This window comes from Balaenoptera acutorostrata, chromosome 11, assembly GCF_949987535.1.
Source record: "Balaenoptera acutorostrata chromosome 11, mBalAcu1.1, whole genome shotgun sequence".
In the NCBI taxonomy this organism is placed as follows: Eukaryota; Metazoa; Chordata; class Mammalia; order Artiodactyla; family Balaenopteridae; genus Balaenoptera; species Balaenoptera acutorostrata.
Window position 1 is genome coordinate 227,834 of NC_080074.1, and position 27,266 is coordinate 255,099.

Sequence of the window (27,266 nt, forward strand, 5' to 3'; positions counted from 1 at the left end):
CAGAGCCTTGCAAGGGTGTTGCTGCTTCCCTTCCTTACTCCAAGGTCCACCTCAATGTCTCAATGAGCGCATCCTCCAGGCCCTCACAGAGGACAGTTAGGGAACGACAGAGCAGGTCAAGCACAATACACTCCTGTCCCTCTCTGTCTTTGGATGCCTTTTTCTGTACTAAACCAAAGAGTTTCCAGCACCTTGGCTTCATTCACATGGGCCGTCATGAGCACTGGTTTTAACAACCACAGCACAAACAGTCAACACCATCCTCGCCCTTCAGATCCAGAACCTGTGCTCAGTCCTGCCTGACTCAGGATCATTTTCCTCCAATATCCAGGGGAGAGGAATGATGGTTGCTGAGGGCAAAGTGGACGGAGCAGACCCAGAGCAGGAGGTGGAGGCCTGCACAGATGGTCTTCAGTGTCCCGGGTCCCCCACATCCGCCAGTCCCAAGAACCACTGCAGAAGCCCTTCAGGTGGGCCAAGTGTTCTCCATGAAGCGGCTGGCCCACCCCGCTCACCCCAGGCAGGCCCAGGAAATGGGAGGCCCTCCCTTGCCCTAGGTGCCGAAAGAGCAGGCACGCACCGCTCACAGGGCCCCTCTCCTAACTGTGGGTGTTAGTTCCAAATTAGCAATGCCCAGAGCCACTTCCGCAGCCTGGCAGGATGCCTCGCACCGGGGCTCTGTCCCAAGCTGACCCTCCTGCCGGCTCCCGCAGCAAAGCCAAGAAAGGCTCACATCTCCAAAAGACTCTGGTGCCCGCAGAGCTCGGCTTTGAACAAACACAGCTGGCAGCGCATGCGCCCTCCCCCCACCCAGAGGTCAGGGCTGGGCTGGCTCTGCTGTCCCGTGTGCACACACCAGAACAGCCTCCAGAGACTGCAGGGGAAAGTGCCAGCCATTTGCATAACATTACAACCACCGGCCGGCTCTTCCAGAGAATAAGGGCAGGTCCTCCGCTGCCTGGGGTAGTTCCCAGCTTGCAGCAGAGAGGGAAGAAAGTGCTTTTGGTTGATTCCTTTTAAACTCCGATTCACAGCGCCAACCAGCTGTGATAGTTCCAATTACAAGTTCAAAGATTTCTGGGCCACGGAGAAACTTTCTGTCCTGGCCACCCACCCCATACTGCTCCCACGCACCGGCCCAGAAACCACACTGGAATGTGACACCAAGGGGGTGGCTCACCGGAGCCCCTTCCGTTCCCCACGAGGCCAGCAGCAGCCGCAAGCTCAGCCGTGTCTCTGGGAGTCGCTACCCTTCCAATTTTCTCCCCAACGCTGCCTCTCGTCTTGAGCGTTCATCTTTCACCAGCAAAATACCAGCTCCCCAACCAGGGCTGCAGTGGAAACTGTGTCTTGGCCCCCACCCCAGTGACCAGAGGCCTTTCAGGGGCCCTGTCCACTCTCCCACTGGCTCCAGGGTCAGTAACCACAGGAAGCCCCCCCCCCAACCAGCAGCCCGCATCCTGCTCCTCCTGAGGCCCGACCTTGTGGGGGACCCTGAAGCCTGAGAGCTGCCCTGGGGAGGGCTGGGGGTGGGCGACGAATGTCCTAGGGGAGCTGCTGTGGGGAGGCGCTCTGGGGGAGTTACGTGGGGTGTTCAGCTGCACTAAGATACCCACCTAACCATCCCCTGGGGCGTTCTCTTACTTTGAAACAGCTAAACAAACTGCGGACCAAAAAGGTGAAGTCATTCGTCCAAAGCTGTGCAGTGATGGAGCCAGGACCGTCATCTCCGCTTTCGATGGGCCCTTCCCATTGGTGTAACGCGGACGCAGAGCAAACCCCAGATGCCCCTCTACACAGCACACACACGCCCCACCACGCACACTGCACATCACACACACAGACACATCACACACACACACACACACCCTGACACACAACAGACACACACATGAACGGAGGGGAAAGGGTTGGGAAGAAATTTTGATCTCCTGTTTCAAGAAAAACACCAAAAGGAGTGTTGAAGGAAAAGCCAGCAGCCCGCGGGCTCCACGGTTTTTGTTTCGATTCGCTCGTTCCACACTCTCCGGGTTCAGGCCCCTTAAGCAACACACCGCGCGCCGAGCGCGAACGCCGGCAGCCCGCTTGCGAGCACCTCCCCGGCCGCCCCGCACCTGGCGCCAACTGCCTCGGGGCGCAAAGCGGGTCGGAGCGCGCGCACGACCGCGCCGCCCCCCGCCCAGGCCGCCCCGGCCGGCCCCCCGCCGCCGATCGCGACCCCGCCCCAACCCCGGTCAGAGAAGGCCTCGCCACACCCGCTGGGCCTGGCGCCCCCTGCCCGGCCCTGAGCCCCGGCCCTGGGCGGGCCGCGCGGAAGTCACGGGGTCAGAGGGCGGGTCGCAGGGCGGGCCGGGGGCGGGGCCGGGCCAGGCGGAAGCGCCAGCAGAGGGCACTGCTGCCCACTGTTCCGCGTTCGCCCCTCCTCGGCCGTGAACTGCCTTCGTCCCGCTTCGCGGGCCCCCGCGGGTCAGTGTCCTGGGACTTCTGCCCCTGATCACGAGCCTGGGCCGGGACCTTTACGTGAAGAGGGTGAGATCTCCGCCTAAGAATCTAAAGGTGTCCTGGCCCTTGAGGGTCTCCAGGGAGTTAGATCCCAGGCTACGGGCTCCTGTGTTCTGTTGAGGTCAAGGATCTCAGGGTGCCGAGTTCGCTGGGACTTCAGGAAAGGAGTTGTCTCAGTCGGGGGAGTATTTGGGTCTGGGGTCTCAGGGGAGGGTAGTGCCTAGGTCTGAGGTCTCAGGAGAGGTTAGTGCCTGGGTCTGGGGTATCAGAAGTTAGTGCCTGGGTCTGGGGTATCAGAAGTTAGTGCCTGGGTCTGGGGTATCAGGGGAGGGTAGTGCCTTGCGTCTGGGGTATCAGGGGAGGGCAGTGCCTTGGGTCTGGGGTTTTGGGATAGAGCTTTCTGGAACCAGTTTGCCTTCTCTCCCAAGGGTCTCTTGTTACAGGCCTGTCTGTGCCGTGTGCCATGGTGGCTCTGTGGACCCTCACTCTGGCCTTGGCCGCTGGCCTGGCTGCTACCAGCCCACCTAACATTGTGCTGATCTTTGCTGATGACCTGGGCTATGGGGACCTGGGCTCCTATGGACACCCCAGTTCCACCACCCCCAATCTGGACCAGCTGGCCGCAGGGGGTCTGCGGTTCACGGACTTCTACGTGCCTGTGTCTCTGTGCACACCCTCGCGGTGAGCAAGGAGACGGGGAGCGCTCACCCCAAATGCCCATCCAGTTCCTCCCAGATTCACTCTGGGTTGCAGAGGGAGGAAGAGGGTCTCCATCTCTCTATGGAGAAGTTCACGTCTCTTTGTTTTTGTCCTCTCTCTCCCCTTCTCCTTGTGTTCATCTCAATCACTTTTGCTCTGTCTCACGGACTCTGTGACTTTTCCAATAGGGCTGCCCTCCTGACCGGCCGACTCCCAGTTCGGATGGGCCTGTACCCTGGCGTTCTGGAGCCCAGCTCCCGAGGGGGCCTGCCCCTGGAGGAGGTGACCCTGGCTGAGGTCCTGGCTGCCCGAGGCTACCTCACAGGGATAGCTGGCAAATGGCACCTTGGGGTGGGGCCTGAGGGGGCCTTTCTGCCCCCCCACCATGGCTTCCATCGATTCCTGGGCATCCCATACTCCCATGACCAGGTAGGAACCACAGGGGTCCTTCCCCTTGACCCTACAGCCCCAGCCCACAGCCCAGACCTCTGAAGGAGCTGCTCCCCCAGGGCCCTTGCCAGAACCTGACCTGCTTCCCGCCGGCCACCCCCTGCGATGGCGGCTGTGACCAGGGCCTGGTCCCTGTCCCTCTGTTGGCCAACCTATCGGTGGAGGCTCAGCCCCCTTGGCTTCCTGGACTTGAGGCCCGCTACGTGGCCTTCGCCCGTGACCTCATGGCTGATGCCCAGCGCCAGGGCCGCCCGTTCTTCCTGTACTACGCCTCCCACGTGAGTGATCGTGGCCCCCCCACCCCCGAGCCCAGGGCTGCCCGTGACCCCTACCTGCTGCTAACTCCAGTCTCCATCCCCAGCACACCCACTATCCCCAGTTCAGTGGGCAGAGCTTTTCGGGGCGCTCCGGCCGAGGGCCGTTTGGGGACTCCCTGATGGAGCTGGATGCAGCTGTGGGGGCCCTGATGACGGCTGTGGGGGACCTGGGGCTGCTCGGAGAGACACTGGTCTTCTTCACTGCAGACAACGGGTACTCTGGCAGGGGGCAGAGGACGCTGGTCGATCCCTCACAGGGTCCTGGGGTCTTCCCATCTTGACTGCTGGCCGAGGACGTAGTGGGATAAGGGGGTCTCGGGAGATGCTGGCCATATGTGGTGACACCAGGTGCATGTGTGTGGGAGGCTGGGGGCCACGAGTACATGGAGGTGCTTGTCTTGGTAGGACAGGGAGCGGACAGGCACATGCTGGCCGTTTCTGGGCAAAACGTGTAACTCAGAAGTCTGGGGCTGGGCTCACTGGGGCAGGCCAGAGGCCCTGGGCTCCTCATCGCAGATAACCTCTCGTGCGTTCCAGACCTGAGACCATGCGGATGTCCCACGGCGGCTGCTCTGGCCTCCTGCGATGCGGAAAGGGAACCACTTTCGAGGGGGGCGTCCGAGAGCCTGCCTTGGCCTTCTGGCCAGGCCACATTGCTCCCGGTCAGTCTTCAGGCCTTCTCCTCCTGGACTCTTGGCCCCATCTCCCCAACCCTGATCACAAATGGCGTGACTGTACAGCCCTCTACCCGCAGGTGTGACCCACGAGCTAGCCAGCTCCCTGGACCTGCTGCCCACCCTGGCAGCCCTGGCAGGGGCCCCACTGCCCAATGTCACCTTGGATGGCGTTGACCTCAGCCCCCTGCTGCTGGGCACAGGCAAGGTAGGGCCCGTGACCTCATGACCCCAGCTCCCCCCAACCCCCCCCGGCCCCCCCACAACTTACCCTCCCCGGGAGTGCGTATGGGCAGCAACTGAAGTCCCTGGGACCAGGCAGACCCTCTGCTGAGCAGCGCCCAGGTGGTGCCGCCCCTGGGGCTCTCAGGTGGGCAGGGAGCCACTGCGCATCCAGGGCCCAGCGCAGAGCTGAGGCTCTGGGTATGTGCAGACCCCCGACTTTGCCCCCAGAGCCCCCGGCAGACCCTCTTCTTCTACTCGGCCTACCCAGACGAGGTCCGAGGGGTCTTTGCTGTGCGGAGCGGGAAGTACAAGGCACACTTCTTCACCCAGGGTAACTTCCTCTCCCCCAGCCCTGCCCACCCCTCGTAGCCCCAGAGCCCACACCCCGCTTTGCCCTGTGCACAGATGTGCTGCCCCCCTCCCCAGGCTCTGTCCACAGCGACACCACTGCAGACCCTGCCTGCCATGCCTCTAGTCCGCTGACTGCCCATGAGCCCCCGCTGCTCTTTGACCTGTCTGAGGACCCTGGTGAGAACTACAACCTGCTGGGGGGTGTGGCTGAGGTCGCCCCAGAGGCGCTGCAGGCGCTGAAGCAACTTCAGCTGCTCAAGGCCCAGTTTGATGCTGCCGTGACCTTCAGCCCCAGCCAGATAGCCCGGGGCGAGGACCCTGCCCTGCAGGTCTGCTGTCAGCCCAGCTGCACCCCCAGGCCATCCTGCTGCCACTGCCCTGAGCTCCAGCCCTGAGAGCATAGGCGGAGGCCAGCCCCACACCCCTCGCCCCACCCAGGCATGTGATGGTCCATTGCTGTGCTGTGGGTGTGTACCTGAGAATGCTAATAACACCAGCTGACACTTGTAGGTGTGATAATTCACATGATCCTTGTGATAGCCCTGAGATAGGTGTTGTTCTGCCCGTTACAAATGAGGAACCTGAGGCGTGGAGAGGTCCAGCAACTTGTCTGAGGTCACCCGGCCAGTGAGAGGTTGGCTCCGGAAGCTGCCCGCCTCCCCCTGGTGATTGCTTGTGTCAGTGCAGACAAGCGTGGTGGTGAGTGTGGGCACACCTGTTCACGGGGTCAATACTAGGTGCTTTTATGTGCCAGGACGGGGTGAGGAGGGGGCGAGGGCATGGCGGACAGCAGACCCCGAAGACGCAGAGTGCCCATAAGAGCCAGGTTTTCCCCGGGGAAGAAGCACAGGAACTGGACCGCCCTGGCTGTTAGAAACCTGTCTGGAGGAGGGTGAGGAGTTGCAGTCTACGTGGTGAAGTGGGCTGGGGAGCCCTGCCAGCTCTGAGGAAGGCACGTCAGCAGCTCCAGAGACTTCCCCTCGGCCCCCAATGCCCCTTCCAAAACTCTGCGTTTCCTACCTGCACACACATTTCCAGTCTCCTGGCTTCGCCTCTGCCCCTAGGGGAGCCATTCCCCACCCGGCAAAGTGATCTCTTAAAAACAAGCAGGTTTGGCTCCATTTGTGTTCAAAACCGCAGGCTTCCTATCATGCTCAGAATAGAACCCAGACTCCTTGGAGTGGCCCACCATGCCCCACCCCACAGCCCTCGTCCGTCAGCCCTGGCAGCTGGCCGGGTTGCCCATCATCAGGGCAAGATGCTCATCCTTGACTCTGTCTGGCACCTGCTCTGCAGAAGGGGCCCCCTGCCTGCCCACCCGCTGGCATCTGCGTGGTGGCATGTAGCCCTCCTGGGGTCCCCTGTGTGTGTACCGATTCAGGGCCACGTGCTCCTAGAGCGGCTGTCACACCCCACATGCTCCCTCAGCGTTGGTTGAGTGAGAAGAGTGCCGTCTGGGTGCTCAGGACCCCGAGCGGGTGTCCTGTCCTCATGGTAGACCAAACAGCCATCCCCCTCCTACTAACGGTCCTCACTTTTTCACTGGTGGGCAGAGGCCCCGTGACCTCTGAGGTACAGGCTCTCCTAGTCCCAGGAGGTAGTAGCCAGTCTGAGCCAATCACAATCCAGTGATTGGTCCAAGAGAGGCGTGTGACCAAGGGTCCTGGTCAGTGAAGGGTCAGGGGCAGTCTGCTGGAATCCCCGGGTCTTCTGCACCACTCATGCTCCAGGGGTGGTGAGGACGGTGCTGCAGCACCACTGGCCCTGACCAGACATCGTGCAGCCACTAAACGAGTGTCTCCAGCCATGTACCTCCAGAGCTCACAATGTAAGAAAATAAACCAGCCTATTTAAGCCACTGCTGCTGGCTTGTCTATCACTTGCAGCTGAAAGCAGTCTTGTTGGAATGACGTGTGAACGGGACGTGTAGAGGGCATGTGTATGTGTGCAGGGGTCCTCCTGAGTGAGCCTGTGGTGTCAGATACCGTGTGCTGAGGCCCCGTCTGTGTTCTCCATGTGACTCTCCCATCACTTCTCGTCTGGTTTGGAGGCTGCACTAACCATGCCCCACATCCTGCTGTATCTTGGAGCTGCCCCCATAGGGTAGTGGTTTCCTTGGGGGCCCCTTCAGCCACTGGCGCTGACATAAGGAGGGCCCACGTGCATGTGTGGTCTGGGCATGCCCACCCCCTGCAGCCTGCAGCTTCTCTTCCAGGGGGCCTGCAGTCACCTGGAGGTGCCTTGGTTTCAGGATGAGGACAGAGGAATGGAAGCAGGTGCACAATCTCCGTATCACATCCAAAGATCAGACACTCCAGCAGGAATAAATGAATGCCAGCACCCGGGCATCGCCTGCAGGCGCCTTGCCCAGGTCTGTTGCCCAGCTGGGTGGTGAGCATCACGGCGTTAGTTCCACGGACCTTTACTCACCACCCAGGGCTGTGCTTGGGGCTGGGGCACAAATCGACAGAGGGCACTCACCCCTGCTCCTGTGGTGCTTAATGTCTAGCGAAGGAGATGAACATCAACCCTGCGCACTCAGACCAAGTGGAGTTCAGTGTGACAGAAACTCAACTTCCCAGGTTTCGGTGTGTGGGTATTGCCTGGGAACAACGATCGGGAACCGTCAGGTGCTACAGAAGTTCTCCGTCTTGACTGGGGGTGGGGGGGGGGGTGGAAACGTGGTGCACAGAAACGTATAATGCACTCGAGCTACACACTTGAGTGTGTAGCTTGAGTGCCCTTTATGATGCCATGTATATTTTACACTTCAATAGAAATAAAGTACTAATCGTGATTGTGTCAACTGTATCTCGAGAAAACTGGAAGAAAAAAATTTAACCGTAGTAAATACCACAAAGGGAGAGTGCTTGGTGCTACAAAAGTGCAACTGCGGGGCGGGGCAGGGGTGCGGGAAATGATTGAACCAGTTAGGGCTGCTTCCCCGTCTGCTGAGACCTGACGGGTGTTCACTCCACCCTCTCAACGCAAGGTTCTCCCCCACCCCCTCCACTTGTGGTCTCACTGTGATGCTTTGAGAGCAGAAAAGCTTGTTTCGCATCATTTTAGCTGCTTTAGTGCGATGCACCCTCTTTGTAGAGGCACCGGTATGCGCACGTGCTCTCCCACGTTCGTGCACATGCGCCCGCAGACGGGCCTGCATACTTGACACAGACATGCACACGCTCACGCGTATTCATACACACGCTCACAGCCACAAATGCTGTCTGCGATGTCCCTCCTCTGCTGCTGTTGATTTGAAAAGCAGCCCTTTTCCTGCGAGCCTAAGGCCATCCACTCCCACCGAGCGGCTTCCCCAGGGCGCCCAGCACCCTCTGGAAGGCGCTCCTGTGTTTGGAAGGGACAGAACGCCGCGCTGTGGGCGCTGTGGTTTCCCTCAGGAGGGAAGAAGAGACCCCGGACACGCCCCTCCCGCCCCCGTGACCGTGACTGTGAACCCCGCATCTTACCTGCGGGTGTTGGACTCGACCCTGACCCTCGTCACGGCTGGACACTGCCTGCGGGATGTCTGGAGAGTCCTGCCAGCTCCTGGACCCCAGGCCTGGTGCAGGCAGGGCAGTAACAGAGGGAGGAGGGCGTTTATTTGTGCCCCCAGCTCCTTGGCTCCTTCGTGTGAAGACCTCCCCTCAGGCGGGCGCAGCCCTGGGGGCAGAGGCATGACGGCCTCCATCCTCCTCGGCAGCTCCCCACACCCCGGGCCGAGCTGCCCAGGGGCCCTCTGCAGGGTCCCTTTTTGTGCCTTCTTTTCCACCCGGGAGTCCCCAGCACCCTCCCAATAAATTCCCTTTGGGCTAAGTTACCCAGAGTCAGCGTCTATAGGTCGGTTGCAGCCACAGAAGAAAACAATTACTAACCCACCCTCCTCATCCCAGCAAATGTGGGCCAGCGGTGACAGGAATGGGCCGTGGTCCCTGCCATCCAGGGTGACGGCGCTGCCACAGACAGGTTCAGTGTAATGTGCTGAGTGCTTGCGGTGGAGGATGGGCCACTGCCTCCTGGAGACACTGGGGCAGAGCCCTGGGGTCCACCTGTGCCCACCCTGCCATGTGGCCACAGGGACATGTGCCCTACTAAACAGCATGACTCTCTCCCTCTGCTTCGCCACCCGTGACTTGACAAGTCACCCGCCCTGAGACACTTCCTCCCGTGAGGACAGTCCAGTCCCTCACGGGGGGGCGGCGGGGGGGTCCCTGAGGAAGGACGGGGCGAGGTCCTGGTGGCTGGCGGCGCTGAGGCTGCTGACTCCACCCCCCTCCCCGCGGGGAGAGCAAGGCTGCAGACACCTCACCGGGCCGTCAGGCTCCTCGCCCGGTGACCTCATGCAGGACGCCCCGGCGGGGCACAGGGGCTCCTGCTCTACAGGGCTCCGGTCCGTCTGCGGGCTGCCGAGTGTGGGTGTGGGGGGCCAGGCCCCTCCCCGTCAGGTAGATGCCAGGGGCCGGCCGCTCTTGTCTGCTCCAAATCTGTACAAAGAAGAAACAAAAATAAAGTTGTCCTTGTGTCATCAACCCAGATGATGGCTGAGGCAACTTTTAGGGCTACATTGTTTTATCCTCCTCCCTGCGAAGCTGAGAGGGCGTGGTACTCGGTGCAACTGACTTTGGATTATGTGGGTGCTGCCACAGGACAGCACCCAGGACATGGGACAGGGCCTGTATGCTGGGTTTATGCTAATTCTGTAAAACATGAGCCAGGTGTGGGGGGCACATTTGGGGAGAGACCCTATGCTGTGCATCAACTGCCGTCCCACACGCACCTCACACCTCCACACATCCCGCCACACCTGCAGACCAGGTGAGGCCATCTCAGGGCGGCTGTCTCAGGGATGGGGTCCTGGTACCGTTGCTCTGCTCAGCACCAAGGCAAAGTTCCTTAACAGTCCCTCTTCTTGAGTGCCATTTACTTCCCCATCACCCTCACCCTGGGTTGGGGGGGGGATACCTGGAGCCCCCTGGGTGGGTTTTACTCTCTGTGCTTCTTTTGGGAATGTCAGGATGGCTGCTCAGCTTTAAAGGGTCAGCAGCCTGGGCGTGTCTTCTGACCTTTGCTGCAACTGGCTGGGCAGTCCCAAGAGGGCTTGCTTCTCCCCTCTGCTCTCAGCCCACAAACGAGGTGCTCTAAAGGGCAAGGGGTGAACGCTCCTGGGGTGGTCCTCAACCAGGGGTCCCAGGAGCCAGCAGGTGAGTGTCCCTGCTTCCCATCCTTCGGGTATATGGTTCAGGGAAGAACTTTTATGCTTCGCAGAAGGGCACCCAGCCTTAAGGATGGGCCTTACACTGGCTTTTGCTCCCTCCCTACGTCACTCGAGCCCTCTCCTCACTACAGCACACAGTGGGGCTTTTACAAAACCAGCTGCCTGCCCCTCTGCCCTTGTATGTCCTCTTGCATGGGACTGAGCACAATGCCCAGAGATACAGCAGCCCTCAGGCAGTCATGAGGACAAAGACCACACACTTAGGACACAGGACCAAGGGAAGGAGCCTGCTGTGCTCGATGTCACCTTCTAGAAGCCACACCAGCCTCCAGGCCTCCTGCAGCACAAGAAATGCCCTGATTTATTAGACTGTCTTCCTGGGCATTTCTCTCAGAGCTGAATGCTCTGCGTCCCACCTATCACACGAACCACTGTTGAAACATTCCCAGTGACATCCAGAAAGAAGGGTGCTCTTGACATGCAGAATATAAAATCCAGGGTGTACATATTTTTTTTTACCTTATTGATTATATTTTTGAATCTATGATTATGTTTTTCTCCTTTTCTTGCCACTCAAACATTTTAAATCATGAATCTCTTGGTCAGCGATTTCATAACTAGAATCTGAGCTGAGACCACCATTCTTTATTTTATAATGATCTTAGCTACTTTGCCTTAATCTTTTTGCCCTAAATTATTCCTTGACTCTCCCAATCTCTTTCTGGCCTCAAACAAAATAAAATAAAACTCATATATAGGAAGGAAACCAGAAAAAAAAATACACCAAAATATTAGCAATCTTCTTTAAGTTGAAAAGATACACTCACTGGAGCCCTGCTCTTGGCCTGACAGCTGAACTCACCGAATCCTATGAGATGGGTATTTCCATCGTGGCCAAAATAACTTTTTATGTTTGGGGTTTTTTTGTTCTTTTTTTAGATGAATTTATTATTTATTTATTTTTGGCTGCATCAGGTCTTTTTTTTTTTTTTTTTTTTGCATCAGGTCTTAGTTGCGGCACACGGGATCTTCACTGAGGCATGTGGGCTCTTTCATTGTCGTGTGCAGGCTTCTCTCTAGTTGTGGCGTGCGGGTTTTTCTCCCTCTAGTTGTGGCGTGCAGGCTCCAGGGCGTGTGGTTTCTGTGTTTTGTGGCACGCAGGCTCCCTAGTTGAGGAGCACGAGCTCAGTAGTTGTGGCTCGCGGGCTTAGTTGCCCTGCGGCATGTGGGATCTTAGTTCCCTGACCAGGGATCAAACCCACGTCCCCTGCATTGTAAGGTGGATTCTTTACCACTGGACCACCAGGGAAGTCCCTATGTTTGGATTTAATGAACCTATCTTTACTTTTTTATTTTTAGTTTTCTGTAGGTGTTTCTATTTGCATTCGGGGGTCCCTAACAGCAACATATAATGCTTGAAACAATTAAGACATGTTCATTGCAGAGAAAAAAGGAAGAGAAACTGTCAGCCCCACCTCCGGCGACAATGACTGCAGTCTTTGTGTTTTCTTTCAGTCTTTTTCAGTGTAGTTTCTAGTGTAGATTCTGCATATTTATTTTTCCTTAATAGCATAACAAATATTTCTGTATTATTACTAAATGTTTGTAAGCACACTTTTTTCGTACCAGCCCACTATTCCAATTAGGTATATATACCTTAATTCAGTTAACCCTACTGGTCAATATTTAGACTGTTTTTTATGTTTTCAACATTTTAAACAAGAACATGTACAATACAAAGCTTTTCATTTAGGATGCTCTCCTTGGCTGGATTTCCAGAAGGCAGAGTCCTGGCACTGGGGGCTTACTCACACACCACTCAGGGCTCTGAGGGCCCCCAGCACGTGTGCCAGGCTCTGGGAGGACGGGGGCATCAGCAGACTCACAGTTGGCAGCCTCTGCCCAGGGCCCCCCTGTGCCCAGGAGGATAGGAGGTCACCCAGCCGCATGCAGAGAAGGGCAGTGCAGGCCCGCAGGAAGCTCAGTGTCGAGGGTGGAAATAACGGGGTGGAGGCAAGAGGGGCTGGAGAGGGGCAGCGAGGGGGCAGGCTGAGGTCGCACAGAGAGCCACGGCAGAGCTAAGAGGGCGAGTGGCCTGCTCAGGTTTCTGTTTAAACAGCCGGCTCTGGTTGCAGGAGCTGGTGGGTTGCAGACACGGGTGGAGGTGGGAGCCTAGAGGAGGCTGCTTGACGCACAAGCATCCAGGCGGAGGCGGAGAGGCGAAGGGGCAGGCTTGGGGCGGTGGGGGTGACGCCGACAGCAGGGGCAGTCTAGGTGCCTCCACGCCTCCTGCTCAGGCAACTGCAAGAGACATAAAGCACAGAATACGGAATGGGGCACGTGGGGAAGAGGCTCACGTCAGTTCCAAGTGTCCGTGGCTCCCACCAGGAGTTCCGTGTCTCTGCACCTCAGGGCCCCGGTTAGGGTCCCGCGTTTACTGAACTCCACCAGGCACCTGGCCGTGACTGGCAGAAGCAGCGCTCCTGGGGGGCGCTGGGGTTGGCGAGTTAATGCGCAGCACAGAGCTGAACCACGCGGTCTGCCGGGGGCAGGACTCTGGGGCCCTCGGCACGGGGAAGGCACCGAGGCCGCGGGAGAGACGAAGCCAGTGAGGGGACCCAGGACAGAGCCAGGGCGGGGTCTGGAGCGCAGCTGAGCCGGAGCAGACCGTGAACCAGCCCCGAGAAGGAACAGCTGGGGAGGGGAAGGAAGGTGCCCGGGCAGGTGCAGGAAAGGAGACCAGAGGTGGAAGGCAGGTGGGCAGGTGTGGGAAGGGCCCTACAGACAGGAAGCTGTTCCAGGTGAAGGACGCCCAAGCGTGTCTGGCTGCTGTCCCAAAGGGCCACCGCAGGAAGGGAAAGGTATGGATACAGAGATGTGAGGAGATGAGTTGGAGGGAGGGACTGAGCCCAACAGGGGCAGAGTGGGGGCCGGGCAAATGGAGCCTTCCCTGAGATGGGGGGTCGAACTCCCACCTGACAGAGTGAAGGGAACAGCAGGCGGGGGTGCAGCCACGGGGAACTGAGAGCCACGCCCCCAGGCTCGGGGCAGAGGTGCGCGTCCAGGGGTTCTCTGCCTCGTTCAACTGTAATTAGTAGGAAAGTTTTCTCGTAGATGTTCTGCTGGGTCGGTCTTCTTGCAGGGTCGGGGGCCCTGGCCTGCAGCGGGGCTACCCAAAGGCTGAAGGGTGGTCATTTACTGATTCCTAACCCGTGACTATGTTCTCTGTTTGCTGGTTGCCCTTAATTTGAGTAGAGGTGTGTGACTTCTATAGACAGTAGTCTTCAACCTTCCTGTAGTGAAATTTGTCTATACTGGCCTTTCTCACTCTCATTTCTCAATCTTCACCTGCTGTCTTCCTGGTGTGCTCTCATCCTGGGCTCAGGGGGTTAGGGCAGGGGGCAGGCCCACCCTCAGAAAGGCACTGACCACCATGCTGACCTCAGCACCTGAGAGCTGGGGCTCACCGGGGCCAGGGGGCCGGGGAAGCCCTTTCTCCAGGAGGTACCATCTATAATCACCTCGGGCATGTGACAGACAGTCACCTCTTTTCTTCTGGCTCTCTGTGGAGACTTTTTAAAACACTAATCTTAAGATCTAAGCAGATTGACACCTGCTCTCTGTCTCACATACACACTCACAAGCGTGTGGGCACACTCATAAGCACGCACACACTTCCCAGCCCGGCGCTCCAGTGCAGGTGGAAAGGGCACACGTCGCGTGACCTTCCGCTCTGACCTCAGCTTCCTCGCTGACCAAGCAAGTGTATTTGGAGAGCACCTCCCGCGCGCCGCACAGCAACACCGGCGTGGTTTCAGAGAGCCCTGAAGGGGTGAGACTTCTCCTGATTCCATCACCCTGGGGTCTTGGTCCCCACTGCCACGGACAGTGCCTGGGCCCCGGCCCCTTATCTGCTCCCCCCCACCCCAGAAATAGCCAAGGTCACACCAAGCAGAGAGTTTATTGAGGTGCTGGACTGCGGGCAGCGCTTGCAGCGGCGTAGCGGATGCTGGTGTGGCCGGGGCCTGGGCCGGGGCCCCCTCCTCCTAGCAGCATATGGGGCTCGGGGTGACCACGACTCCTAGTCTCCCCCAGGGCCCTACTGGGGAACCCCTCCCTGCTTACCCCTGAGCTCCTCGTGGGGCAGTATGGGGGGACGTCCCCTCTCTTTGTCCCTATGGTGAGGATGGGATGATCCCTTGATATTCACTATAAAAATTAAAATTCCTTTATAAATCACATGGGAAGAGCAAGAGGGGTCACCTGGGAGCTTCCTCCACACGCGCCTCCCAATGCTGACCCCAAAGTAAAGAGCAGAGGGCAAGAGTGTGCAGGCACAGAGGAGCAGAGACACACAGGAGGAGAGAGGAGGGAGGCCAAGGGCAGACCAGGGCGACACAGACAGAACAGGTCAGGGGTAGCGAAGGTGCAGGCTCCACTCTTCAGCAGCCCCTGGGGAGCAAGGAGGAGAGTTCCCAGCACAGCCCGAGACTCGCCGGATGTCAGGTCCCATGTGCCCCCAGTCCAGTCCTTGCCAAAGCCGAGGAGGCCGCGTGAGACGCCCCAGCCCCAGCCGCTCCCGAGCAGGAGCACGGCGGGGCTACTCCAGGTAGATGTCCTCTGTGGGGCAGGCGTACTCCAGGTGGCGCTGGTAGTACTCCAGGAAGGCGCGGCTGGCGGAGAGAGCGTCCTCAGCCCCAGGCTCCCCAGGCCCGCCTGCCTGGGCCTGCCCGTGTCTCCCCCAGCTTCACTGCTCAGCCCTCCGGGCCCGGGCCCTTTTCCTTACAGTCTGGCCTCAATGCTGCCTTCCCACCCCCACCCCCGTGGTCAGGGTGCCCGTGACGTTCCCACGCCCAGGACCTCCCTCCACGCTCCTGCCCCAAGCGCTCTGCCCACCACCTTCCCAACCCTCCACCACCACCACCACGGTCATCTGGCCTTCCCTCCCTGCCCCTCCCCTGTCTCCCCAAACCTCACCTCCATCCCTCCTCCCAGCCTGCTCACGCCCTGGGCACCGCTGCACTGGTTCTGCATCCCCACCCCGGTCCCAGCCATCACTCCACACTGGCCCAACCCTAATCCTGCAACCCACCCTCCGGACCCACTCACCCCACACTCTGGGCCACGGGCCTCATCGACTCCTGGGAGACGAAAACGTGGCAGGCAAAACGGCTCAGCAGCGGGTGTTTGGTGATGAAGCCAAAATAGCTGCGGGGAGAGCGGCGGTGAGCACACGGGGACATCAGGGCACGGGTCCACCCCTCAGCCCCCAGGGATCGGGGAGAAGAGGCAGGAACAGAGAGGGCTCAGGGAGGGCATGTGGGGCTGGGGAATGTGCGGGTCAGACGATTTCAAGATTCAAGGCCCCTTTCTGGGTCCCCGTCCAAGCACAGCGCTGGGCATCTGTGAGGAGTTAGCGATCCATGCTGATCTGTCCACAACAAGGGTGTCCCGCTGCATCTTCCTTCTCCCGAGACAGTGCCACCTGCCTCTGTGGCCCCCCACCCAAAGCCTGCCCCTGGACCACAGAGCAAGGCCTCCCCCTGTCTTCTGGGCACCGCATCTCAGCTGACTCTTCCTTGTCATGTCACCTGACACCCTGAGCCTGCCCAGTCCCACCTCTGGTCCTGCAAACCCACAGCTGTTTTCCGGGCTCTGACGTGGGGCTTGACATGGGCCCTGATGTGTAAAACAGTCTTCCTGAAGAAGCTTGTACCCTGGCTCTGTCGCCCCAGCTCTCTTCCATGTATGCCTTTCCTGAATCTGCCCTTCTTCTCATCAAGACATTAATAAAAATTATTGTCCAGAGGGAGGAACTGTCAGAATCCTGCAGCAGGAGGGTTGAGACCCACCCCGCAACTGTGGCCAATCCAATCCACACCCAGTGGGATTAGGGTTTTGTGGCGCCACCAGATGGGAGTCCACACGACAGCATCATCGCTGGGACAACGTGCTCGTGTGGGCCACGAACACGCCCCAGCCTTGTCTCAGATGCCACGTTCAGACGATCGCGTCCGTAGGGAGTGCCAGGCACCATCCTAAGCAAGCTCTTTATATTATCAACTCCCATAAACCTCACAGCAGCCCTGGGAGGTAGGTCTCTAGATGAGGGCACTAAGGCACAGAGGGGTCGGAAACACAGCCAGTCTGCCGCGCCCTCGGCGTGCTCTCGGCCGCCTGTGATCTCACACACCCCATGCTCCTACCTTCTCCGGACACAGTGTGCCCAGCACAAGCCTAATCCAGCCCGCTTCACAGTGAGATGCCTGACACTGTCTCCTTGTGGCCCCTCACGGTGGGGACTGGGCTGAGTTCTGGAGTAACATATACCGGGAAAGTCTGGGCCAGGACAGCGCCTCCTCGGTCCCCTCCTGGCCACGGAGCTGCATCTGGGTCAGCGTCGGGCCTGGACGCCTGAGCCTGTAGCACCACACTTTCCCTCTGCGGTCCTTCCTCTCTCGCGTGTGCCACCCTCAGCCCACTGGCCCTCGTGGTGCCAGGCCTGCCCCGCCGCCTGTTCCGAGCCCTGGCCCTCCACCCCTCAGAGCAGCGTCTAAACGGTGATCCCACCAAACCATCTCCCTCTCAAGGGAGAAGCAGCCAAACTGGGCTCTGACCCGGCTGAGCGTGGACACCATCGCCCAGCCAGCAGACAGAGCGCCCCTCACTCTTACCACAAGTGTCCAGGTGACACACATACTGGCCTCAGTATCTGTCACAAGCCTCAGCCCCAGCAGCAGTGTGGCCTTCCCACATCCTGCCTCCCCTGAGGACCTGCTTCCTCAAATACCACTGGGCCCTTCTGAGCCTCTGCTCGGCTCCGTGTGCGTCGCAGGCTAGCTCCTCCTGTCGCTTCGTCTAGGGCACCGGCATCCCGTGCGCGGGAGTCCGGCTGGCCAGGAAGGCTGCAGCCCTCCACCCGCTGGTTGCGCCTCTCCCCTTTCACTGCCGTCTCTTCTCTCTCTGCCTGGCTACCCTGTTTGCCCCACGGCCGAAGTTTTCCACCTGCTCCGAACGGACCTCCCCCCAGGTCTCCCTTCCACATTCCAGACCATGTCGCAACGGCCACTTCAACCTCACTGCCTCTGGACTGAATACCGCATCGCCACCTTGTCAGGCCCATTCACCCCATGCCTCTTCTCTTGGTGTGTGGGTTACTAACTGCTCAACACCCAGGTCACCCTTGATTCTCTCTCCAGGTCAGCCTCTACATCCAATCAACTCAGGTCCTGCCTGCCCACCTCCTAAATGCCACTAGGTCTCAGCACCTGGATAACCTCAGCAGCCACCTGGTCTCCTGCCAGCGGCACTTGGGTCCTTCCACTCTGCACAGCAGCCAGAGCCAGCCCGTCAACCTGACTGTGTCACCCCATGACCCCATCGCCAATGGGATTAAGTATAAGCTCCTTGGCATAGTCAGAAGGACACAGGTGCTCTTAGTGTCCCTCCAGCCTTACCCAGCTGCCCCCAAAGAGCCCCTAGTGCCCCTTGCCCACAGCCCTGGCTCAGCTGGCTCCCTGCCAAGAAGATCCACCCTGTCACCCACTTGCCTTTCAAGGTGTGTAGAGTGGTCTTCAGTCGCCCCTCTAAGTCCCAGGAGAATTCGCCCGCCTCCCTGCAGGTCTGCTCACTGGAGCCCCATGCAGACGTCCACCAGAGCCCCACGAGTGCTTGCTTCGAGCACTCGCTTGTCTGTGTGTCTGTCTCCGCACCCAGACCAGATGGGGCCTGTCTGATCCAGGTGTCCTGGGCCCAGAACAGAGTGGGCGCCACGTGGGGGCTCAACTCCGGAGCCAAGTGGGTGTGGGTGAGAGGACGAGATGGTGAATGGGCAGCCCTCAGGGTCTGAGGGGACTGTGGGATGGGTGAGTCTCGTACCAGCTGTTGCGGGGGTGGCAGCCGCAGAACGAGATGTTCTTCATCTGGAAGAAGTGACTGCAGTGCTGGAACTAGAGCAGCGGAGGCAGAGGAGCGCCAAGTTAGACAGAGCAGCCCAGGGCCACTCCGGCCACCGCTGCTGGACGCGCCTCGGCCTGACCCCTTTGCCTCACCCCTCCCACCGTCCCCTGTGCCTCAGGCCCCCACACCCCACCTCGGGTCCTCCACTTAGACTCAGCTTGACCCCCCGAAGAGAAATCTCAAGGTCACAGGAGGCAGGAGGACGCAGGTGGACGGTCAGTTTCCGGGCAGTGGCGATCTGCAGAAGAAGTTAGGGGAGAAAAGGGTCTCAGGGGCCTACGAGGGTATCTGTCCCTCCTGGTGGGACATTTTTGATTAGGTCTGAAGACTCCTGGCAGTGATTCGGGAAGATGTGAGTGTGGCCTTGGCCACTCCTCAGCCTCGGGACGGCCTGCCCCGTCTTCTTTCCGTTCCTCCCCAGGACTACGGCCCAACCAACCCCGGCCTCCCCGCTGCCTGTCTTGTGAGCTGGATGCGGGCTCCCAGGCGCAGAGCCGTGCCGCTGCCCTACTGCTCTCCCGCTCGCCCGCAGGCCCAGCAGACGGGCCGGCCCTCACCGAGTGTCCACTGAGTGAATAACGAGTGAGCAAAGGACTTCCAGGGAAGGGTCTGTGAGAGCTGGTCTTGATTTTCAGACACGAATAGGATGGGCTGAAGCGAGGGAGGGGCCAGCGGGAAGGTGACGGGGAACAGCTGCCGAGCGCTGCCCGAGGCCTGTCTGCCAGGCCTCTGAATTGGGGCTGGGGGGGCCCCGGCCCTGAGGCCCCCAAGCATCCTGGAACCCTCTGTGGAAGAGGGCGGAGGCCTGGGGCCTCCAAGGGCTGTGCCAGCCTGCAGGGCTCAGGGGCCCCCACCTCCAGACTGACCTTCTGCATGGCTGCACACAGGATGCCATTGCCCTGGTGACAGGGCACCTCCACGGAGCCCAGGAACTGCACGTCAAAGCGCTCCACCCAGCAGGGACCCCGCTTGCTCCCTGGGAGATCACAAGGGGCCTAGGTCAGGTGAGCAAGAGAGGGTCTGGGGTGACAAGACGCCCCTTGGGGAAGGGGCCTCACCCAGCAGGTCCTTGGCCGGGCCAGGCACCGCGTGGGCATAGAAGGCAGGGAAGACGCCACGCTCCCCCGTGCGCATGTTGAAGCCACGGAACCAGAAGTCATCCTCCTCGGCCTCCACCAGGACCGGGTCGTCCACATCCAGCTCAAGCTCGTCGGGATGGCGGGGAATGAACCTGAGGCCAGGTCAGAAGTAGGAGGTCACTGGGGCAGGGGCAGGAATGGCTGGGCTGTGTCCACCAGTGTCCCGTGGTGTCTGTAGATGCAGGTGGAGGGTCACTAACAGCGAGGGGGAGAGGCTGTACCTGAACACAGCCCGATGGGTTTGCTCCCTCTCCTCCCCATTGACCAGGCAGGAAAAAAGGCCGAAAGACTCGGTGCCTGAGAGACAGAAACAAGAGAGACAAAGGCTCAGGGGAGGGGCAGGAAGAGCAGTACTTGAAGGCCCCGCCAAGCTCTCCTCCCCTCAGCCGTCTGGTGTGGGCCGTCCTCAGTCACGGAGGGAGGGAGAAGTAGCTCACCGGGGGCTGGATGGAGACAGAGCAGCCTTCCCCACGCAGCTCCCCACCCGATGGGCGCCTGGGGGAAGCCCCAGGCCCAGGTGCTGGGTAAGAGGGCAATGCCCAGTCCTGACCACCTGCAGACCCTCAGGCTGCCCTGGGCACTCCGGGAATCTGCATGGGCCCTGGGGCCAAGGAGCCAGCCTGCTCCCCCTGGGACCACCCCCTTTCCCCACCTCCCACTCACTGGAGGATCGAGAGGTGCTGTTGACAAAGACATTGAGGAACTTCCTGGAGAAGGTGAGGTCAGGGCTGCCCGGGGAGGCGTCCCCGGGGCCCTGCTCACGGCCCAGCAGCGCGGCTCCCGCCTCCTCCTCGCTGGCCTCGCCGCCGCTGTCCTCGCTGTCGGCACCCAGGCCCGCGCCGCGCTGCAGGCTCACCAGCTCCAGCTGCGTGTGTTCGTCCACCACCAGCGTGTACTTGACCGCGTCGTACACCAGCGAGGCGTCCAGCGCCGCGGGGCCCGCGCCCCGGCCCCCGGGGGGCCCTGCCTTGGGCTCAGCTGCGTCCTCCTCCTCTTCATCCTCGTCGTCCTCTTCCGAGCAGGCGGCGGAGCAGGCGCGGCCCGGGCGGGCCGGGCGGCCCGGAGCGGCCCACAGGGGCGTGATGGTGTCGCGCGTGGGGTTGCTGAGGAAGAGGCAGGGCCCGGGCTGCACGGGGCCGGGCCGAGGGGCGGAGGGCTCGGGGGGCGGCGGCCCACACAGCGTCTCCATGTCCACCAGCTCCACGCCCGGCCCCGCCGCCGCCCCGGGGGCCTCGCCGGCGGGCGACGCACCCTCGCCGGCAGGACGCGGCGCGGGAGACAGGCACTGGCCAGGGCAGCGGATGGGCGAGGAGCCCTCGGAGATCATGCGGCTCACGAGGTTGCTGAGCAGCCAGGGCGAGTCGGCGTCCTCGCTGAGGTCCGGCTCAGACTCGGACCCCGACTCGTACTCGCTGTTGGTGTCGTCGGGGCCCACGGGCAGGAAGGCGGGGCGGCGCGGGGGCTCGCTCGGCGGCTCGGGCTCGGGCTCCGAGGCCGGCGACGAGGCCTCCTCGATGGAGTTGGTGAGGTGCGAGGAGCGGCCGCTGCTGCTGCCGCCGCCGTCGTCGCTGCTCCGCTCCAGCTCTGTCTCTGAGATGGACGAAATCATGCGCCCCAGGCGCGCGCCGCCCGCGTCCTCGGAGTCGGAGCCCGGCGACGACAGCTCCTGGCTGCTGCGCCGACCCCCGCGGCCTCCGCTGGAGCCGCTCCCCAGGTCGGCCTCGATGCCCGGATCCGAGGAGGGCGAGGCCCCACCTGGCACCAGGGGCCCTGCGGGCTGGTTTCCTTCGGAGTCGCAACCTGGGTGCACAGGTGACTGCGCCCCGCAGGGGCTTCTGTCCGTGGGCGGGAGCGGGGCGGGCGGCTCTGCGGAGCAGGGGGTTGGGTCAGCCAGCCCACCTCCCCCACTCCTCCCTCCCTCGCCTCCGGTGTACCCCCTCCCACCACCGCCCAGCTCACCTCGGAGGGGCTCCTGGGCGGGTGGGCACAGCACTGTTTCCTGCCTGGAGGCTGGAGGCCCTGGAGCAAACCCTCCATTGTTGTTCAGGGAGTCCTGGGGGGGGGGGAGGGGCGGGGGGAGGAGAGCAGCGCTGAGGGGGGGCCCCAGCTCTCAGGGGTAGGTGGGGGGACAGGCCGCCACGGGGACCAGAGTCCCAGATGCTGGGAACCAGGGTTAGCTGTGGGGCTGGGTGCTCGCTCACCTGGGCTCCCAGCGTTGTCAGGTGGAGCGTGGTGGGCCGGTGCTTGTGGGGCTCCTCCAGGGAGGGGGAGGGGATCAGGGGCTCCCGAGCAGGGCCTCCTCCCTCCTTGCCCTCCCCTTCTTCCTCCCCCTCCTCCTCCTCTTCCTCCTCCTCCTCCTCCTCTTCCTCCTCCTCCTCTTCCTCCTCCTCCTCCTCCTCCTCCTCCTCCTCTTCATTGTCATCGATCATCTCAAACTCCTGGAAGTCATCCTGGAAGGAGCAGATGGGGTGCGGCTGCTCCGAACGCCCCAGGGAAAGGCCGTCCTGCAGGAAAGAAGGGCAGGATGGAGCTGGGCCAGTGTGGGACAGTGACTTGGGGTCCCAGGTGCCAGGAAAGGGGAAAGCAGGAAGCTATAAGTCAAGGGACAGAAGCCTCCCTCCAGGTCACTCTGCTCTCCACCAACAGAGCAGCTTTTTAAAAAATCTACTTAAGATACATAAGGATCACTACAGTTCTTGGTAAGTAAGAGCCCAAACTCCTAAGTCTGGGTGACAGAGATACTCAAAGTGGCCCCAACCCACCTGCCAGCCTCATCTCACCCTCAAACCCCGTCACATTTGACACCAGCACTTTTCCTTCATAGCATTTTAACACAACTCATAGTTACTGTAGAGTTTGGGGTCTGTCTCCCCCACCAAGCTGCAAGCCCCACCAGGACAGGGCCGTGTCCATACTGGACACTGGTACAGCCCACCCCCAACTGAGAACAGGACCGGGCCCACAGTAGAAGCTCAGTAAATATCAAATGAATGCATGAAGCACAGACAGCCAGCACCAGGCTTCACCAACCTCAGGGCCTTTGACCCACTAATCCCTTGCCAGCAATTCCTCTCCTCCATTCCCTCCTGCCTCCCCCATCTGCCAGCTCCTTCTAGCCCTCCCTCAGGGCATGGTTGTGCGCCATTCCCACTGGAAAGTCTCCCTGATGGCCTCAGTCTTGGGTGGGTTCCCATCATTGCACCTTCCGTCCCCTCATGGGAATCCAGCCGCTGACACTCAGGCAGCCACTGCCTCTCACACGTCTTTCTCCCCTACGAGGTTATAAGCTCCTGAGGGCAAGAGCCACACCTGTCCTGCTCTCTTCCCAGGCACCTGGAAGCCCCCAGAACTTGCCACATGGGAGTTGCTCAGAAATGTTCTTGAATGAAAACAAAAACGTAAAGAGATGGGGAGGAGATGGGCAGGGGGAGACTTCAGGGGTGGAGACATGAGGCAGGCAGATGGAGGCTTGAGAGGTGGGGAAAGGGCAAAGGAGGAGATGAGGTGAGATGGCAGCTGGAAGGGGTTAGATCTTTCTGGGAAGTGAGCTGAGCACAGAGGCACCAAAGCATAGACACATCTCCCCTCCCCCAAGCTAGCCCGCTGGTGGGGGTCAAGCGAGGACTGATGGGGAAGGTCCTCAGTGGAACTCTGTTAGAAAAAGAGAGGTCTGATATCAAGGAAGACCCCAGGTCGAGAGGCCAAGGGAGAGGGGGCAATCAGAGGATTTCTTGTTTCAAGGCTGAGCTTAGACCCACCCTAAAAGCCCACGAGACTGCTAAGCATAACCTAAGCGAGACTCTCCCTTGAGAGAGTTCTCTGCCCGCAGCCCCTTCCCCACCTTCTCGCAGTGGTCCGAGTCGTAGCTGAGGCCCAGACCACAGTCATCAGTGATCTCAGACAGATCTTCATCATCAAATTCTTCCAGGCTTATGTCCTGTGGAGGCCTGGAGAGGAGAGCAAGGACAGGGCTCCTGAGAGAGCCACCAACCCTGGACTCCCTGGCTGGGAACTGGCCCTAAGGAGGGGCCAAGGGAGACCCCCCCCCAAGCTCCTAGGCCCCGTGATCTCCAGAGGCCCCAACTCCCAGACCTGCATCCTGCCATTATCTTGGACCTCAAACTCTGCTCTCCAACGGATTTCCCCCTCAATCTGAGCCATGACCAGCCCAGAAGAGGCACCAGTCCCCCAAACCCTCCTCCCAGTCCTCCTTCCGCAAAGAGCCAGCAGCCTCTCCTCCCTCTACCCTCAGCTCCAGGCCCCTCTGGGTCACAGGCTCCGCCTCAGGGGAACCAGGCTGAGCAGAGAAGGGGGAGGGGGAGCTGAGGCTGCAGCAGCAGGAGGAGGGGGAGGGGTCAAGCCCGTTCTGGGAGCAGAATCTGGCCAGTTTGTCCCCCACTCCTGCGGAAGGCAGGCCTACACCCAGAGGTCCAGCCCTCTCCCCACCCTAGTCCCTTCCCCCAGCCCCCAGGCTTGATTTCAACGCTCTCCCTGCCAGAGCCCTACAGACCAGGCCGGGCTTCCAACAGAGGCCCAACAAGGCCAAAAGGACACTGCCAAGCACAGAGCGTGTGCCCAGCATCCTGCCCAGGCAGCCTACCCCTCAGAGGCTCCGCCCACGACCTCTGAGGACCTCCACCTTTGAGGGGTCGGCTGTTCAGGCTGGGTGCAGCACTGGATCTCAGCAGGAATTTGGGGTTGGGGCGGTCACTGGGGCTGGAGGACGGGCATAAGGGGAGGGCAAAAATAGAGAGACCCGGCACCGAGGGCGGGGGGGGGATGAGGAGCCACGGGCCTCAGGACCAGAGAGGGGTCTGGGGCTTGGGCCCCCAAAGGCGACGGGGGTGGGGTGGCAGGGTCGGGTCGGAGGAGTCTGGGGACTGGGTCAGAGGGGGTGCTGTAAGAAGCGAAGGGCCTGCTGAGGCCCGGGGCGCCCAAGTGCGTACCTGCAGCCTGGCGGCGACAGCGAGTGAAAGGTGGAAAGAGAAAACATCTCCGCCCGATCCGCCATCTTCTCCGGGGAAAGGTCTGCCGACTGCGGCGGGGGAGGGGTGCCCGGAGCGACAGCCCCGCACGCCCTTCGTCGCTCCCTCCCGCCCGCCCTCAGCCCGCCCCAAGTCACCTCGTGACACGCCCTGCGACACCCCGCCGCCAGCACACCTCGACGCCAGGACACCGCGGCAGCGCGAGCCGGGGGGGAGGGGAGGAGGGGAGGACCTGGGAGGAGGGCGGACCCGGGAGGAGGACGAAGGGGACGGCGGGGAAGCTGGTTGGAGGAGACAAGATGGTTTGACTAAGAGGCTCGGGTTGGGGGAGAATCGGGTTGCGGTTTGGTTTTTTCGGGGTGGGGGGCAGGCGAGAGGCGGATTAGTGGGGATGGGGGATCAGTTCGTATGGTGAGAGCTTAAATGAGGAACTTGCTATGGGGAAGTCGGTCCGCAGACCTCTGGTTAACTGACTTTGGGGTGTGGGGTGGGACGGGGCCTGGTGGAGTGGTGGTGCAGCCCCAGGAGCTGCGCTGACGTCCCCGGGAATCAGAACAGAAGAGCTGGGGTCCCAAGCCTGGCTCTGAGTGATTCAGACTGATACTGGGCTGCGCGTGGACCAGGGCTGGAGGAGCTGTCCACGCCCGGGTGCTGATCAGGGCTGGTCGGAGCTGTCCCACCGAGGGTTCTGATTGGGCCCACGGAGATTTCCCCCTGAAACGTGCTGACTGCGACTGGAGGGGCTGTTTCCCGGATGGGTGCCGATCAGTGCTGGGCAGAGGCATCTGCCCGAGGAGTGCTGGTCCGGGCTGGACTCACAAAGAGCTGTGACCCAAACTTCCCAGATTTCCTTTCTATCCCGAGTCTTGTCATCACACCGATTAACTTGGACATCCACGTAAGTGACCCATCCAACACCCTTGACTTCTGATCAAGTCTGATGGTCTATGATCACTAATGGTACACCTAGTACAAAACACAAAATCTACGGGACTTACATGGGAAAACTGAAATATCAACACACTGTCAGCAGTCCTCATGACAGATGAATCCTAAAAAGTCAGAGGATACTTTCTGACAACTTTCTCATAGGTTAGAAAAAAGATAAATGCAAACCTTCTATCTTTTGCTCTACTCACATAGCACTGAAATCACAAACAAAATAAAAATGCCAATAGCTAAAACTGAAAAATGAAAAGCTTAAGAGGGACTTCCCTGGTGGTCCAGTGGGTAAGACTCTGTGCACCCAGTGCAGGGGGCTGGGGTTCGATACCTGGTCAGGGAACTAGATCCCACATGCCATAACTAAAGAGTTCACATGCCGCAATGAAGATCCTGCGTGCTGCAGCTAAGGCCAGGTGCAGCCAAAATAAATAAATAAATAATTTTTAAAAGAAAGAAAAGCTTAAGAGCCATACCTTGTTGGGAATACTGTCATAACCAGTAACTTCACCACCTCTTGAATCTTGATTTTAAGCCTCCAATTCTCTGATGATTGCCTCCTATTTTTCTCTCTTTCTTATGGTATTACCATGACACTCACAACTCTTTGACTCCATAAGAAACTTATTCCAGGGAATTCCCTGGCTGTCCAGTGGTTAGGGTTCCATGCTCTCACTGCCAAGGGCCCAAGTTCGATCCCTGATGGGGGAACTAAGATCCCACCAGCTGCACAGCACGGCCAAGGGAGAAAAAAAAAAAAAGAAACTTATTCCAGGTACTATTGCTGTGTAGCAAATTACCACCAAATTTAGAGAATTAAGACAACCACTTTACTCTGCTTACAGTTTGGGGGTCATAAATTTGGGAAGGACTCCAATGGGAAGCTCTTGTCTGGGCTTTCTCATGCAGTTTGGTTACAGCTGGAGGTAAGCTGGGCTAGATGTCGAAGATGGCTCACTTGCAAGGTTGACAGTTGGTACTGACTGTTAACTGGGAGCTCAGCTGGGGCTGTCAACCAGCACCTACACCTGACCTCTCCAGCATGGAAGTCTCAGTGTAGTTGGACTTCTTACATAATGGCTAGCTTCTCCCAGAGTGACTGTACTAGGAGGACCAGGGGTCAGCTGCATGGCCTTTTCTGATTTAGCCTTGGAAGTCATATGGCTTCCTATTGGTCAAAGCAGTCACGATCCCATCCAGATTCAAGAGAGCAGTCATAGACCCACCTCTTAATGGGACGAGTGTCAAAGAACTGGGGGACCATGTTATAAACCCAACACAGATCTCCAATCTATTGATCCTCCCACTTTTTTTTTTAACATTCACTTTTTAAAAAATAAATTTGTTTATTTTATTTATTTATTTTTGGCTGCATTTGGTCTTCGTTGCTGTGCGCGGGCTTTTCTCTGGTTGCGGCGAGTGAAGGCTACTCTTCAGTTGCGGTGCACAGCCTTCTCACTGCGGTGGCTTCTCTTGTTGCGGAGCACGGGCTATAGGAGCGTGTACTCAGTAGTTGTGCCTCCGCAGCTCGTGGAATCTTCCCAGACCAGGGCTCGAACACGTGTCCCCTGTGTTGGCAGGCAGATTCTTAACCACTGCGCCACCAGGGAAGCCCGATCCTCCCACTTTTCTCATTGCCAACTCAAGTTCCTTGCTTTAAATTAAACTCCTTTCTGGAATCATCAAGTTCTTCTCTTTTGGATCATTTCCAACAGCAAACAAGCATAATCTAGTGTTAAAAATAAATGGTATATTCTCATCTCTGTTCATATAAGTGATCCAAAGCCATGGGGTTTTCAGTACTGTTA

The 27,266-nt window shown here is 59.6% G+C and overlaps 2 protein-coding genes across 8 annotated transcripts; one reads left to right on the forward strand and one right to left on the reverse strand.

The window, feature by feature from the left end:
- Positions 1-2,360: 2,360 nt before the first annotated feature.
- ARSA (arylsulfatase A) lies at positions 2,361-8,015 on the forward strand. Of its 7 annotated transcripts, none has more exons than XR_009009795.1 (10): positions 2,361-2,529; positions 2,931-3,183; positions 3,390-3,630; positions 3,711-3,929; positions 4,013-4,182; positions 4,506-4,630; positions 4,723-4,850; positions 5,096-5,198; positions 5,294-7,589; positions 7,728-8,015. XR_009009795.1 is itself a non-coding variant. In XM_007189276.2 (9 exons), exons 2-9 carry the CDS (start codon positions 2,966-2,968, stop codon positions 5,611-5,613), a joined length of 1,524 nt encoding a protein of 507 aa, XP_007189338.2. In that variant the 5' UTR covers positions 2,361-2,529; positions 2,931-2,965; the 3' UTR covers positions 5,614-8,015. The 7 variants fall into 7 exon arrangements, 4 of the variants coding, with proteins under 4 accessions (XP_007189338.2, XP_057413460.1, XP_057413463.1 ...); XR_009009797.1 differs by having other exon boundaries at positions 5,294-7,046; positions 7,434-8,015; XR_009009796.1 differs by having other exon boundaries at positions 5,294-7,046; positions 7,470-8,015.
- Positions 8,016-14,375: 6,360 nt separating this feature from the next.
- On the reverse strand, positions 14,376-24,615 carry MAPK8IP2 (mitogen-activated protein kinase 8 interacting protein 2). Its single transcript, XM_057556080.1, has 12 exons — positions 24,478-24,615; positions 23,373-23,478; positions 21,733-22,035; positions 21,491-21,584; positions 20,195-21,397; positions 19,753-19,828; positions 19,451-19,623; positions 19,259-19,368; positions 18,526-18,630; positions 18,312-18,382; positions 15,543-15,641; positions 14,376-15,106 (listed from the first exon to the last, which is right to left on the reverse strand). Exons 1-12 carry the CDS (start codon positions 24,540-24,542, stop codon positions 15,034-15,036), a joined length of 2,478 nt encoding a protein of 825 aa, XP_057412063.1. The 5' UTR covers positions 24,543-24,615; the 3' UTR covers positions 14,376-15,033.
- Positions 24,616-27,266: the final 2,651 nt, after the last annotated feature.